This window comes from Bubalus bubalis, chromosome 5 (assembly GCF_019923935.1).
Source record: "Bubalus bubalis isolate 160015118507 breed Murrah chromosome 5, NDDB_SH_1, whole genome shotgun sequence".
Taxonomy (NCBI): domain Eukaryota; kingdom Metazoa; phylum Chordata; class Mammalia; order Artiodactyla; family Bovidae; genus Bubalus; species Bubalus bubalis.
Genome location: NC_059161.1, coordinates 87,605,723 through 87,622,407, shown reverse-complemented (window position 1 = coordinate 87,622,407; position 16,685 = coordinate 87,605,723). Strand labels below are relative to the sequence as shown.

The following is a 16,685-nucleotide window of genomic DNA, read 5'->3' as shown; positions in this document are numbered from 1 at the left end:
AACTATACTGTGAGGCTCCTGCCTCTAAGTGTGGGTCTCGGAAGTGTGGTGATGGTTCCAAGACTGCGTTTTAGACATCAGCATTCACACTTTTTCCTGGCCACAGGAAATGGGGCTTCCTCTCTCTGTCTTTACTCGCTTTGTGATGTCAGAACTAAGCAAACATGTCCGGGAAGCATAGATAACCACAAAGGAGAGAAATAGGCTCCACAGGATCAAGAGACAGAGTGATCAGGCTCTGGTGTCTAGAGGAGAATGGTAACAATACCTTCCTGGAGAGTCTCCATTCTCATCAAATAGGATCATGTCTCCAGAAACTCCAGTAAAATTGGTTTTCATCAGAGAGTCCAAAAGTTTCCGTCCATCAATTGGCTTCATGGCGTCACAGAGGCCCGCATAGCCTGGACAGAGGGCCATCTGCATGTTGTGGAGCCCATAGGCCATGGAATAGATTGCATTGATCACAAATCCCATTTTGGAGTCTTGCACATGATGTGTTCTCAGAGTCAGAGAACCTGTGGGAAAACAAATTAGGGATTAAATTTGAGATTTAATCCTACTATAGCTCTTTATGGATTCTGAATAATTTGACAATGCATTAGAACAATTTATAAGAATTAGAACCAGAGGAAATACCAAGAACAGGTGCCAAAATAGTATTCCTAATACTATTAGTATTCCTAATTCTCTTCTATATTCATGTTTTTCCCCAAGACCTTAAAGACCTGAATCCCCTCCAATACCAAGATTCACTTCCTCTATTACCAAATTCTGGGGATGAATGGAGTATAGCACTCCATCAAATTCCACAAACTTTATCTTAAAGACAGATTAATCTACCAAGTACTTACCTGTGATAATATACCTCCTTGGTTTAGATATCCTCAACAAATCTCCAGTTTCTCCAATTAATCTCCAACAAATCTCCAATTAAGTCTTAGCTGAGCAAAGTAGATACCCTATTGTCTTGCCTCAACTTACCTAGTTGGATTTATCACCTACTACTTCCAACCTCAAAGTATATATGCTCCATAAATTGACCTATTTGGAAATTCTGAAATACAATATGCCAGCAAATTTGGAAAACTCAGCAGTGGCCACAGGACTGGAAAAGGTCAGTTTTCATTCCGATCCCAAAGAAAGGGAATGCCAAAGAATCCTCAAACTACCACACAATTGCACTCATCTCACATGCTAGTAAAGTAATGCTCAAAATTCTCCAAGCCAGGCTTCAGCAATATGTGAACCGTGAACTTCCTGATGTTCAAGCTGGTTTTAGAAAAGGCAGAGGAACCAGAGATCAAATTGCCAACATCTGCTGGATCATCAAAAAAGCAAGAGAGTTCCAGAAAAACATCTATTTCTGCTTTATTGACTATGCCAAAGCCTTTGACTGTGTGGATCACAATAAACTGTAGAAAATTCTGAAAGAGATGGGCATACCAGACCACCTGACCTGCCTCTTGAGAAACCTATATGCAGGTCAGGAAGCAACAGTTAGAACCGGGCATGGAACAACAGACTGGTTCCAAATAGGAAAAGGAGTACGTCAAGGCTGTATGTTGTCACCCTGCTTATTTAACTTCTATGCAGAGTACATCATGAGAAACGCTGGGCTGGAAGAAGCACAAGCTGGAATCAAGATTGCTGGGAGAAATATCAATAACCTCAGATATGCAGATGACAGCACCCTTATGGCAGAAAGTGAAGAGGAACTAAAAAGCCTCTTGATGAAAGTGAAAGAGGAGAGTGAAAAAGTTGGCTTAAAGCTCAACATTCAGAAAACTAAGATCATGGCATCTGGTCCCATCACTTCATGGGAAACAGATGGGGAAACAGTGGAAACAGTATCAGACTTTATTTTGGGGGGCTCCAAAATCACTGCAGATGGTGACTGCAGCCATGAAATTAAAAGACGCTTACTCCTTGGAAGGAAAGTTATGACCAACCTAGATAGCATATTCAAAAGCAGAGACATTACTTTGCCAACAAAGTTTCATCTAGTCAAGGCTCTGGTGTTTCCTGTGGTCACATATGGATGTGAGAGTTGGACTGTGAAGAAGGCTGAGCGCCGAAGAATTGATGCTTTTGAACTGTGGTGTTGGAGAAGACTCTTGAGAGTCCCTTGGACTGCAAGGAGATCCAACCAGTCCATTCTGAAGGAGATCAGCCCTGGGATTTCTTTGGAAGGAATGATGCTGAAGCTGAAACTCCAGTACTTTGGCCACCTCATGCGAAGAGTTGACTCATTGGAAAAGACTCTGATGCTGGGAGGGATTGGGGGCAGGAGGAGAAGGGGACGACAGAGGATGAGATGGCTGGATGGCATCACTGACTCGATGGACGTGAGTCTGGGTGAACTCTGGGATTTGGTGATGGACAGGGAGGCCTGGTGTGCTGCGATTCATGGGGTCGCAAAGAGTCGGACACGACTGAGCGACTGATCTGATCTGATCTGATCTGAAGCCTCATTAATTCATCCATTAATTAAATATTTACTGGAGTCTGAGTATACATAAAGCTCTGTGTATGGTGATCTAAGGAAAATTTAAAAATGAATTGGAGATGGATTCTGCACTTAAAAGGAGAGTTGTTCAGTAATAGAGATAAATTATGTAACACTGAAAGGCAGAAGGTGATAAATCTATAACAGATGTGGAGTTAAAATCTATTGAGATCCAAAGAGGGAGCAGTCCCTGTCAATGAGGGGCCCTTGGGAACATTTCATTAAAGAACTAACATTTGGGATGAATTACCGGTTAAACAAATATGGAATGAATGCCTGTTAGTTCTGACTGCTCAGAACTTGCTGAAAGTGGGGAACATAATGTAGAATAAAATAGACATGGTTATTGTTTTTGTTTACTCAGAGTCTAGAGGGCAGATAAGCATCTTAGCAGGACTGAATAGGGAGGAGCACTAGACCAAGACATTCACTGATGCTGAGCATTGTGGCTGAGTATCTGCTGGAAGAAGAGTGGAGGACAGCATGTTTGAAGGTTCACAGATGAGATCAAACACACTATGTTTGGGAACCTTTAAAAAGGTTGGAATGTTTGGAATGTAGGGTAGGAGGTAGGAGAATGAGGAGAAATGAAATAGTAAAGGAAGGCAGGATTGCTTAAACCAGGTTAAGGGCCCTAGGATCTTTTATTGTGTTTAAAATAGGAAAAAACATGATCAGATTTCTAATTTAGAAAGATCAATCTGACTACATTGGAGAAACATTTAAAGGGCTACAGGAGTGGAGTCATGAAGACCCATTAAGTGGTAATGCAGTGATCCCAGGGACAGGTGAAAATGCCCTTGCTGAGGGTAGAGGTCATGATTATGGACAGAAGTATTTAGGAGATGGAATCTACTACCAGGCCTGGTAATTGAGGAATGGAGAGGAGTGAAACATGTAGAAAGAACATGGGTATTATATAAAAGTAACAGATCAGGTAAACACAGAACATTTCATATGGGGAGAAGTTTTTATTTATGAGAGATATATAGGAACTCTCCAAAGATGACATGACTTTTTATGACTTTCAAACAGTACTGGCATAGAGGCTCCTGGGGAAGCCAGCATGGTTCATCCTGACATAAGTGTAAGATGGGTAATCTTGTTTCCATCTCAGGACAAGACACTGGCCCTAGGCTACTTTCCAACCAAATCTTACAATTTCCTTTTCTGCACAGACTCTATTCACACTTTGACATTTGACCTCATTCCACTGGAAACGCCATTGTTCTAGGTGCTAAGTCAATACTTGGGAGTCACTTTTGACTTTTTTTTCTTTCCTTCATTCTCTGTCTACTTTTATTTGATCTATCTTCAAAATATATCCAGAATTAGATTATTTGATGCAAATCTACTTTTGTCAGGTTCAAGATATATATCCTGTCTGGATTACAGCAATAGTCTTTTAACTAGATTCTTTCTTTCTACCTTAAACTATTCTATACCCACGCCAGTAAATTTTTAATGCAATAACTATAAAAATATTCTTAAAATAAGAGTCAGATTATGATACTCCTCTGATCAGACTTCTAGTGGCTCCATTATTACTGAAGGAAAAACCCAATGTCCAAGCCATGACTTTCAAAGACAAACAGGATTTTGACTCATGGTATTCCACACCTTATCCTTCTGACTCTTAATATTCTTTACTTAAATTATTCCTCCCTGAATATTTAGCAAGAAAAGGCAACTAATTACATACAATTAAGAATGTTAAAAGACAAATATTAAAATAATCTGTACCTATTAATACAATAAGAAGTTGAGGGATACACAAAATTAAAAAAATGTAAAATATGACATCAAAACCCTAAAATGGTGGGGGCTGGTGGTGGTAAAAGCATAAGCTTATTAGAATGCATTTGAACTTATGAGATCACTAACTTAAAATAGTCATCTATAAATATAGATTGTTATATAGGAACCTCATGGTACACAAACCAAAAATCTATATAATAGATACACACCAAAAAGAGAAAGGATTCTGAGCATAACACAGCAGTTATAAAATCAGAATAGAGAAAGGAAAAAGGAACAAAAAAGAACTATGGAACAACCCCAAAACAATTAACCAAAAGGCAGTGAGCTAATTTTGCTGTTGTGGTTTAGTTGCTAAGTTGTGTCAGACTCTTTTGTGACCCTATGGACTGTAGCCCACCTGGCTCATCTGTCCTTGGGATTTCCCAGGCAGGCATAGTGGAATGGGTTGCCATTTCCTTCTCCAGAATATCTTCCTGACCCAGGGATCAAACCCATGTCTCCTGCATTGGCAGACAGATTCTTTACCACTGAACCACCAGGGAAACCCAATAAGTGAATACTTATCAATAATTCTTTAAATGTAAAGGGACTTTAGTCCATATATGTTCCAATCAAAATACATAGAATGAATGGATAGAAATACAAGACCCATGTATACATTGTCTATAAGAGACTCACTTCAGATCTAAAGACAAGTGAAAGTGAGGGGATGGAAAAAGATAATCCATGCAAATGGAAATGAAAAGAAACTGAGGCAGCAATACTTGAATCAGACAAAATGGACTTTAAAACAAAGAGTGTTACCATCTTTCTAAATTCCATATACATGTGTTAGTATACTGTATTGGTGTTTTTCTTTCTGGCTTACTTCACTCTGTATAATAGGCTCCAGTTTCATACACCTCATTAGAACTGATTCAAATGTATTCTTTTTAATGGCTGAGTAATACTCCATTGTGTATATGTACCACCGCTTTCTTATCCATTCATCTGCTGATGGACATCTAGGTTGCTTCCATGTCCTGGCTATTATAAACAGTGCTGCGATGAACATTGGGATACATGTGTCTCTTTCAATTCTGGTTTCCTCAGTGTGTATGCCCAGCAGTGGGATTGCTGGATCATAAGGCAGTTCTATTTCCAGTTTTTTAAGGAATCTCCACACTGTTCTCCATAGTGGCTGTACTAGTTTGCATTCCCACCAACAGTGTAAGAGGGTTCCCTTTTCTCCACACCCTCTCAAGCATTTATTGCTTGTAGACTTTTGGATCGCAGCAATTTTGACTGACGTGAAATGGTACCTCATAGTGGTTTTGATTTGCATTTCTCTGATAATGAGTGATGTTGAGCATCTTTTCATGTGTTTGTTAGCCATCTGTATGTCTTCTTTGGAGAAATATCTACTTAGTTTTTTGGCCCATTTTTTGATTGGGTCATTTATTTTTCTGGAATTGAGCTGCAGGAGTTGCTTGTATATTTTTGAGATTAGCTGTATACGAGACAGCAAAAGAGACACTGATGTATAGAACAGTCTTTTGGACTCTGTGGGAGAGGGAGAGGGTAGGATGATTTGGGAGAATGGCATTGAAACATGTATAATATCATATATGAAACAAGTCACCAGTCCAGGTTCGATGCACGATACTGGATGCTTGGGGCTGGTGCACTGGGATGACCCAGAAGGATGGTACAGGGAGGGAGGAGGGAGGAGGGTTCAAGATGGGGAACACGTGTATACCTGTGGTGGATTCATGTTGATATATGGCAAAACCAATACAATATTGTAAAGTTAAAAAATAAAATTAAATTAAAATTAAAAAAATAAAACAAAATAAAACAAAGACTGTACCAATAGACAAAGAAGGACATTACTTAATGATAAAGGGATCAATCCAAGATGAAGATATAACTGTTGTAAATATATATGTAGTCAAAATAGAAGCATCTCAATATATAAAGCAAATAACTGAGAAACATAAAAGGAGAAACTGACAGTAATTCAATAGTAGGAGAATGCTTTAAGACTTCACTTAAATCAATGGACAGATTATCCAGACAGAAAGTCAGTAATTATTGCCCTTATGATATATTAGACCAGATGGATTTAGCAGCTACACATGGAACATTCCATCCAAAAGCAACATTCTTTTCAAGTGCACAGGGAACATTACTTAGGATAGAACACATACTAGGCCAGAAAACAAGCCTTAATAAATTTGATATTTATTAAATAAATAAATAAAATTTTGACCATAACAGTATGAGACTAGAAATTGACTACAAGAAAAAACTACAAAAAATACAAACAGCTGGAGTCTAAAGAATATGAAAATAAACAACCATCAATGAATAAGTCAAAGAGGAAATTATACTTAGAAGTAAGTGAAAAATGGAAAAACAATGATTCAACTCTAAGGAACACAGCAAAAGCAGTTCTAAGAGGAAAGTTGATGGTGATAGAGGCCTACAGCAGGAAACAAGAAAAGGCCAAGTTAACAACCTAAATTTACACCTAAAGTAACTAGAGGAAAAGATCAAACAAAACCCAGAATTAGTAGAAGATATATAAGATCAGAATGAAAATAAATTAGACTAAGAAAAAGAGGAATGGTTAATGAAATTAAGAGGTTGTTTTTAAGGAATCTCCACACTGTTCTCCATAGTGGCTGTACTAGTTTGCATTCCCACCAACAGTGTAAGAGGGTTCCCTTTTCTCCACACCCTCTCCAGCATTTATTACTTGTAGACTTTTGGATTGCAGCCATTCTGACTGGTGTGAAATGGTACCTCATAGTGGTTTTGATTTGCATTTCTCTGATAATGAGTGATGTTGAGCATCTTTTCATGTGTGTGTTAGCCATCTGTATGTCTTCTTTGGATAAATGTCTATTTAGTTCTTTGGCCCATTCTTAAAAAACTGGAAATAGAACTGCCTTATGATCCAGCAATCCCACTGCTGGGCATACACACTGAGGAAACCAGAAGGGAAAGAGACACATGTACCCCAATGTTCATCGCAGCACTGTTTATAATAGCCAGGACATGGAAGCAACCTAGATGCCCAACAGCAGATGAATGGATAAGAAAGCTGTGGTACATATACACAATGGAGTATTACTCAGTCATTAAAAAGAATACATTTGAATCAGTTCTAATGAGGTGGATGAAACTGGAGCCTATTATACAGAGTGAAGTAAGCCAGAAAGAAAAACACCAATACAATATACTAACACATATATATGGAATTTAGAAAGATGGTAACAATAACCCTGTGTACGAGACAGCAAAAGAGACACTGATGTATAGAACAGTCTTATGGACTCTGCTGGAGAGGGAGAGGGTGGGAAGATTTGGGAGAATGGCATTGAAACATGTAAAATATCATGTATGAAACGAGTTGCCAGTCCAGTTTCGATGCACAATACTGGATGCTTGGGGCTAGTGCACTGGGAAGACCCAGAGGGATGATATGGGGAGGGAGGAAGGAGGAGAGTTCAGGATGGGGAACACATGTATACCTGTGGCGGATTCATTTTGATATTTGGCAAAACTAATACAATTTTGTAAAGTTTAAACTGGGACGACCCAGAGGGATGGTGTGGGGAGGGAGGAGGGAGGAGGGTTCAGGATGGGGAGCGTATGTATACCTGTGGTGGATTCGTTTTGATGTTTGGCAAAACTAATACAGTGTTTCAGGTTTAAAAATAAAATAAAATTTAAAAAAAATTAAAAAATAAATAAAATATTTAAATTCATTTGATGAATTGAAACTTTGAATTGAATTGAAACTTTGAATTAATTTGAAACTTAACTTGCTTTACATGGAAGTTAACTACCTAATTTTAGAAAATTTATCAATAAGATACAGTTACTTTTTGAAGATAAGGGAAAATTATACACAACTGCAAAAGGAAATAAAGTATTGCTCTTTTCTCATATTAAAAAAAATAAAAATAAAATAAAATTAACAAAAACAAACAAAAAAGAGGTTGTTTTTAAAAAATAAAATTGATAAAACTTTATCCAGATTAATTAAGGAAAAAAAAGAGAAGTGGCCTAAATAAATAAAATATTAATGAATATGTTACAATTAACACCAGAGAAATAGAAAGGATCACAAGAGATTACTATGAATAATCATATGGCAATAAAATGGACAAACTAGAAGAAATGGATAAATTTCTAGAAATGAATGATCTCCTAAGACTCAATAAAGATGAAATAGAAAATATGAACATACCAATTACTGGTAATGAAACTGAGTCAGTCACTAAATAAAAAACTCTTAAGCAACAAAAGTCTGGGACAAAATGGCTTCACATGTGAATTCTATAAAACATTTAAAAGAAGAGTTAAAACCTAGCCTTCTCAAACTGTTTCAAAAAATTTAAGAGATAGGAACACGTCTGAACTAATTCTATGAGGCTAGTTTCATCCTGATACCAAAGCTAAAGGCACAACATACACAGAAAAGAACATTACAGACCAATATCACTAATAAAAATAGATGTAAAAATCCTCAATAAAATGCTAGAATATAGAATTCAAAAGGACATTAAATGGATTGTATATCAAGATCAAGTGGGATTTATCCTAGGGATGCAAGGATGTTTCAATATTCAGAAAACAATCAGTGTCACAACACCACATTAACAAATTGAAGTAATATGATTTTCTCTATAGATGCAGAAAAAGCTTTTGACAAAATTCAACATCCATTAAACTCTCCAAAAAGTGGTGTAGAGGGAATGTACCTCAACCTAAGGGTCCTACTGGATAAACCCACAGTCAACCTCCATTGACCATTTTATCTACTACTGTGGGCAAGAATCCCTTAGAAGAAATGGAGTAACCCTCATAGTCAACAAAAGAGCCCAAAATGCAGTATTTGGATGCAATCTCAAATACGACAGAAGGATCTCTGTTCATTTCCAAGGAAAACCATTCAGTATCACAGTAATCCAAGTCTGTCCCCCAACCAGTAGTGCTGAAGAAGCTGAAGTTGAATGCTTCTATGAAGGCGGATAAGACCTTCTAGAATTAACACCCCAAAAGATGTCTTTTTCATTATAGGGGACTGGAATGCAAAAGTAGGAAGTCAAGAGATACCTGAAGTAACAGGCAAATTTGGCCTTGGAGTACAAAATGAGGCAGGACAAAGGCTAACAAGAGTTTTCCCAAGAGAATGCACTGGTCATATCAAACACCCTCTTCCAACAACACAAGAGAAGACTCTACACATGGACATCACCAGATGGTCAATACTGAAATCAGATTGATTATATCCTTTGCAGCCAAAGATGGAGAAGGTCTATATAGTTGGCAAAAACAAGACTGGGAGCTGACTGTGGCTCAGATCATGAACTCCTTATTGCCAAATTCAGACTTAAATTGAAGAAAGTAGGGGAAACCACTAGACAATTCATGTATGAACTAAATCAAATCCCTTACATTATACAGTGGAAGTGACAAATAGATTCAAGGGATTAGATCTGATAGACACAGTGCCTGAAGAACTATGGATGGAGGTTCGTGACATTGTAGAGGAGGCAGTGATAGAGACCATCCCCAAGAAAAAGAAATGCAGAAAGGCAATGTCTGAGGAGGCCTTAAAAATAGCTGAAAAAAGAAGAGAAGTGAAAGGCAAAGGAGAAAAGGAAAGATATACCCATTTGAATTCAGAATTCCAAAGAATAGCATGGAGAGATAAGAAAGCCTTACTCAATGATCAGTGTAAAGAAATAGAGGAAAACAACAGAATGGGAAAGACTAGAGATCTCTTCAGGAAAATCAGAGATGTGAAGGGAACATTTCATGCAAAAATGGGCTCGATAAAGGACAGAAATGGTATGGACCTAACAGAAGCAGAAGATATAAAGAAGAGGTGGCAAGAATACACAGAAGAACAGTACAAAAAAGATCTTCACGACCAAGATAATCAGGATGGTGTGATCACTCACCTAGAGCCAGACATCCTGGAATGTGAAATCAAGTGGGCCTTAGAAAGCATCACTAAGAACAAAGCTAGTAGAGGTGATGGAATTCCAGTTGAGCTATTTCAAATCCTGGAAGATGATGCTGTGAAAGTGCTGCACTCAGTATGTCAGCAAATTTGGAAAACTCAGCAGTGGCCACAGGACTGGAAAAGGTCAGTTTTCCTTCCAATCCCAAAGAAAGGCAATGCCAAAGAATGCTCAAACTACCGCACAATTGCACTCATCTCACATGCTAGTAAAGTAATGTTCAAAATTCTCCAGGCCAGGCTTTAGCAATACGTGAACTGTGAACTTCCAGATGTTCAAGCTGGTTTTAGAAAAGGCAGAGGAACAAGAGATGAAATTGCCAACATCAGTTGGATCATAGAAAAACCAAGAGAGTTCCAAAAAACACACATCTACTTCAGCTTTATTGACTATGCCAAAGACTTTGACTGTGTGCATCACAACAAACTGTGGAAAATTCTTCAAGAGATGGGAGTAACAGACCTATCAGCTTACCTGCCTCCTGAGAAATCTGTATGCATGTCAAGAAGCAACAGTTAGAACTGGCCATGGAACGACAGACTGCTTCCAAATCAGGAAAGGAGTACATAAAGGCTGTATATTGTCACCCTGGTTATTTAACTTATATGCAAAATACATCAGGTGAAATGCTGGGCTGGATGAAGCACAAGCTGGAATCAAGATTGCTTGGAGAAATATCAATAACCTCAGATATGCAGATGACACCACCCTTATGGCAGAAAGCAAAAAAGAGCTCAAGAGCCTCTTGATGAAAGTGAAAGAGGAGAGTGAAAAAGCTGGCTTAAAACTCAACATTCAAAAAAACTAAGATCATGGCATCCGGTCCTATCACTTCTTGGCAAACAGATGGGGAAGCAATGGAGACAATCAGAGACTTTTTGCAGGGGTGGGGGGGGGCCTCCAAAATCACTGCAGATGGTCACTGCAGCCATGAAATTAAAAGACATTTGCTCCTTAGAAGAAAAGCTATGGCCAACCTAGACAGCATATTAAAAAGCAGAGAAATTATTTTGCCAGCAAAGGTACATCTAGTCAAAGCTATGGTTTTTCCAGTAGTCATGTATGGATGTGAGAGTTGGACTATAAAGAAAGCTGAGTGCCGAAGAGTTGATGCTTTTGAACTGTGGTGTTGAAGAATACTCTTGAGAGTCCCTTGGACTGCAAGGAGATCCAACCAGTCCATCCTAAAGGAAATCAGTCCTGGATATTCATTGGAACGAATACTACTAAAGCTGAAACTCCAATACTTTGGCCACCTGATTTGAAGAACTGACTCATTGGAAAAGACCCTGATGCTAGTAAAGATTGAAGGAGGGAGGAGAACGGGACGAGAGAGGATGAGATGGTTGGATGGCATCACTGACTTGATGGACATGAGTTTGTGTAAGCTCTGGGAATTGTTGATGGACTGGGAAACTGGTGTGCTGCAGTCCATGGGGTTGCAAAGAGTAGGACACGAGTGAGTGACTGAACTGATAGTCAACCTCATACTCATCAGTGAAAAACAGAAAGTATTTCATCTAAGATCTGGAAAAAACAAGGATGCCCACTCTTTCTACTTTTATTCAACATCATATTGGAAATCATACCCATAACAGTCAGATAAGAAAAACAAAAGTAATGCAAAGAGGAAAGTGAATGTGAAAGTCACTCAGTCGTGTCCTACTCTTTGCGACCCCATGGACTATACAGTCTGTGGCATTCTCCAAGTCAGAATACTGGATTGGTTAGCCTTTCCCTTTTCCGGGGGATCTTCCCAACCTAGGGGCTGAATCGTCTCCCCCACTGCAGATGGATTCTTTACCAGCTGAGTCACAAAGTGGGAAAGGAGAAGTAAAACTGTCACTGTTTGCAGATGACATGATACTATATATAGAAAACCCTAAAGACTCCATCAAAGAAACTATTAGAAGTATTAAAAGTATTCATTAAATTTTCAAGATACAATTTTTCTGGAATCTGTTGTGTTTCTATGTACTAACAACAAATGATTAGAAATAGAAATTAGGAAAGCAATCCCATTTATAATCACATCGGAAAGAATAAAACAGTAGGGGTAAATCTAACCAAAATAGTAAATATTTGTACTCAGATAACTGTAAGTTGTTGATGAAACAAATTGAAGATGACACAATGAAATGAGTCATGAATTGGAAGAGTTATCATTGTTAAAGTGACCATACGCCTGAAGGAAATGTACCACTTCACTGTAATCTCTATCAAAATTCCAATGGTATTTTTCACAACTGGAAAAAATAATCCTGAAGTTTCTATGGAACCACAGAAGATCCCAAATAGCTGAGGCAATCTCAATAAAGAACAAAGCTGGAAGAACTCCCTGAGTTCAAATAATAATACAAAGCTACAGTAATCAAAACAGTATGGTACTGGCACAAAAACAGACACATGGATCAATGGTACAGAATAGAGAGCTCAGAAATAAACCTACTCTTATATCGGCAATTAATAATCTATGACAGCGAAGTCAAGGATACACAAAAATACTTTCTTCAATAAATGGTGCTGGGAAAACTGGACAGCTACTTTCAAAAATTTTAACTGGATCACTTTTGTACACCATATGCAAACATAAACTAAAAATGGATGAAAGACTTAAATATTATACCTAAAAATATAAAACCCATAGAAAACACAGGCAGTATATTCTTTGATAGTCTTAGCAACATTTTTTTGTATCTGTTGCCTCAGACAAGAGAAACAAAAGCAAAAATAAAGAAATGGTGCTAAAAATATCAAACTAAAAAAGCTCTTGTGTAGAAAAGGAAAACAGTAACAAAATGAAAAGGCAGTCTATTGAATGGCAGAAGATATTTGTAAGCAATGTATCTGATGAGAAGTTAATATGCAAAATATATAAAGAATTGGTATAACTCAAAATCAGGGAAACAATCAAATTGGAATGTGGTCTGAGAACCTCAATGGACATTCTTCCAAAGAATACTCATAGAGTTCCAACAGACACATGAAAAAATAATCAACATCACTAATCATCAGGGAAATGCAAATACAAACCACAATGAGTTACTACCTCACGCCTGTCAGAATGACTGGCATCAAGTAGTGTGAACTGGTGGCAAGGATATGGAGAAAGGGGGCTCTTGACAATTGTTGATGGAGTCATAAACTGGTGCAGTCACTATGGAAAAACAGTATGGAGGGCCCTCAAAAAAAAAAAAAAAAAAAAAAAAACTCAGGCTTTCAGCAGTTTCACTTCTGGGTGTTCAGTCAAAGAAAACAAAAAACACTAACATGAAAAGATATATGCACCCCAATGTTCATTACAGCATTGTTTATAATAACGAAGACGTGGAAGCAAGCTATATTCCATAAGTAGATAAATGGATAGAGAAGATGTGGTACACACACACACACAAACACACAGAATAGAATATTATCCATCCATAAAAAAGAAAGCTTGCCATTTGTGACAACATAGATGGATGTAGAGGGCATCATGCTAAGTGAAATAAGTTAGAAAGACAGATGCCAAATGATCTCACTTACATGTGGTATCTAAAACACAAATAAGCAAAACAGAACAAAAATAGGCTCATACATATGGAGAACAAGTGGGTGGTTGCCCAAGGGCAGGGTGGTGGTGGGGTGTTGGGTGGAATAGGTAGAGGAGATTAAGAGGTATAAACCTCCAGTTCTAAAATAAACAGATCATGAGGATATAATATACAGTATGAGGGATGTGGTCAAAAATATTGTAATTTTGTATGAGAGTAGATGGTCACTGGACTTATTGTGGTGACCATTTCCCAATAAATGATTTACATAAATGTTGAATCACTATGTGGTACACCTGAAACTAATATCATATTGTGTATCAACTATATTTTAATAAAAATAGTTAAATCACTCAGTCAATCCTCTGCAGCTACACCATCCTCCTCCCTGATCCTCAAGCATTCCAGGCATGCTCATGCCTCTGGGCCCTTGAATTGGGTTGGCCAAAAAGTTCATTTGGATTATTAGTGTTTTGGGAAAACCTGGACAAACGTTTTGGTCAACCCAATACTTGCTGTTCATTCTATGTGGGGAATATCTGCCTCAGAGATGTGCAGAGCTATTCCCTCCCCAATTCAGGTCTTTCCTCAAATATCATCTCCTCTGTGAGATTTCTCTGATATCCTGTCTAAATCTCATCTCTGTTCCACTCCCCTCCACCCCCCACCACACACACACACACACTCCCTATCTCCTTTCTCAACATTATTTTTCTCCTTACCACTTCTTAGAACAGTTCCCAGAACAATTCCTAGCACATAGTAGGCCCTTGATAAATATTTGTTAAATGAATTAAAGAACCAACTTGGACTATCCCTTCTGTTTTCTTTTCCTCAACCCTACTAATGCTAACCAATGTTTCAAGACTCCAAGAGCACTTCTTTCCTAAAGACACCACGGTTTCAGGTACTAAAATTAATCTTGCTCTTCTGATCTCCCTATCATTTTCTCTATACAAGCATACCTTGTTTTATTCCTCTTTGTGGATATCATGTTTTTCATAAGTTGAAAGACTGTCACAGCCTTGTGTTGAGCAAGTCTATGGACACTATTTTCCCCAACAGTATTTGCTCACTTCACGTCTCTGTGTCATATTTGGCAATCCTAATTTCACACTTCTTCATTATTATCATACTTGTTATGGTGATCACTGCAGATGGTGATTGCAGCCATGAAATTAAAAGACGCTTACTCCTTGGAAGGAAAGTTATGACCAACCTAGACAACATATTAAAAAGCAGAGACATTACTTTGTCAACAAAGGTCTGTCTAGTCAAGGCTTTGGTTTTTCCAGTGGTCATGTATGGATGTGAGAGTTGGACTGTGAAGAAAGCTGAGCACCGAAGAATTGATGCTTTTGAACTATGGTGTTGGAGAAGACTCTTGAGAGTCCCTTGGACTGCAAGGAGATCCAACCAGTCCATCCTGAAGGAAATCAGTCCTGTATATTCATTGGAAGGACTGATGCGGAAGCTGAAACTCCAATATTTTGGCCACCTGATGCGAAGAGCTGACTCATTTGAAAAGATCCTGATGTTGGGACAGATTGAAGGCGGGAGGAGAAGGGGACGACAGAGGATGAGATGGTTGGATGGCATCACCGACTCAATGGACATGAGTTTGGGTAAACTCTGGGAGTTGGTGATGGACAGGGAGGCCTGGCGTGCTGCGGTTCGTAGGGTCACAAAGAATCGGACACGACTGAGCGACTGAACTGAACTGAACTGATGGTGATCTGTGATCAGTGTTCTTTGCTGCTACTGCTATGACTTACTGAAAGAACAGATGATAGTTATCATCTTTTAGCAGCACAGGATTTTTGAATGAAGGTATGTCCATCTTTTTTTTAGACATAATGCTATTGTGCCATGTATGTATGTACTATAGGCTACAGTACAGTATCTAAACATAATTGTTATATACACTTGGAAACCTACAAGTTTGTGAGACTTTCTTTGCTGTAGCATTCACTTTATTGTGACAGTCTGGAACCGAATTTGCAGCATCTGCTAGGTCGGCCTATACCTCTTGTTAGGTACCCTTCCCACTATGTTTTAGAAATGTGGGCATACTTAGGGGGAGGAGGATTTGAAACATCCAGTTCCCAAGTTAGTCCAGCTCCCTTCCTCCATGTAACTCCCTAAATGGAGGTAGTTACTCACCTGACTGATTCTCTTTCCAGGTAGTCTTTGAGGCCATGCTTAAATGCTTCATATTGAGCCTAAGCCAGGTACTACAACTCAGCCTCCTAACCCACTATCAGGGTTTAGCAGTAGGTGCTTTTGTGGCTAGTAAAAGGTGGTAGGTAGGTACTTTGATTCTCATTCTTTTGTTTTGAGCAGAAGAAAGGGATCTAGGTTTAAATTTCTGCTTGATGTCTTCGTAGCTCTGTGACTTGGAAAAGTTACTTGGATACTCTTAAAATTCAGCTTAACCATCTGTTAAATATGGTGACCTTTATCTTGAAAAGGGGATGCGAGATGAAATGTTACGTTGCACACAGCCTGGCACAAGGTCGATGCTTCATCAAGATTAACTGTGCCAAGATGTAAATCATAATAACGTTTAGCCACTGTGCTTTGTGGTTAAGACTCTGGAGAATAAAAGCAAGCCAAAGGTCTCTCCTGATGTGATGCCCAGGAGAGCTCTCCAGCAGTCATCTTTCAGGTTCCCTTCCTGATTTTTCTTTGTGCCTCCTGGACAACAGATAGCAATTGGCACAAAGGCCAGTTGGAGACTTATTCATTTGTAAATCAAACCAAAGTGCTCAGGGCCCGGTTACTGTACTGTTTGTTGAATTGAATGGAGGCAAGGATGAAAATTTGCATTTGTATGATACTTTAAAAAATAATTTTGGCATT

At 38.5% G+C, this 16,685-nt stretch overlaps 1 protein-coding gene across 3 annotated transcripts in view; it reads right to left on the bottom strand.

The window, feature by feature from the left end:
- GRM5 (glutamate metabotropic receptor 5) overlaps positions 1-16,685 on the bottom strand; it is a 661,611-nt gene that overhangs the window by 119,861 nt on the left and 525,065 nt on the right. For all 3 annotated transcript variants that reach the window (XM_025286183.3, XM_025286182.3, XM_025286184.3), the window contains exon 5: positions 269-515. In XM_025286183.3, the coding sequence (XP_025141968.1) occupies positions 269-515 (247 nt within the window). The remainder of the gene's footprint in view (positions 1-268; positions 516-16,685) is intronic.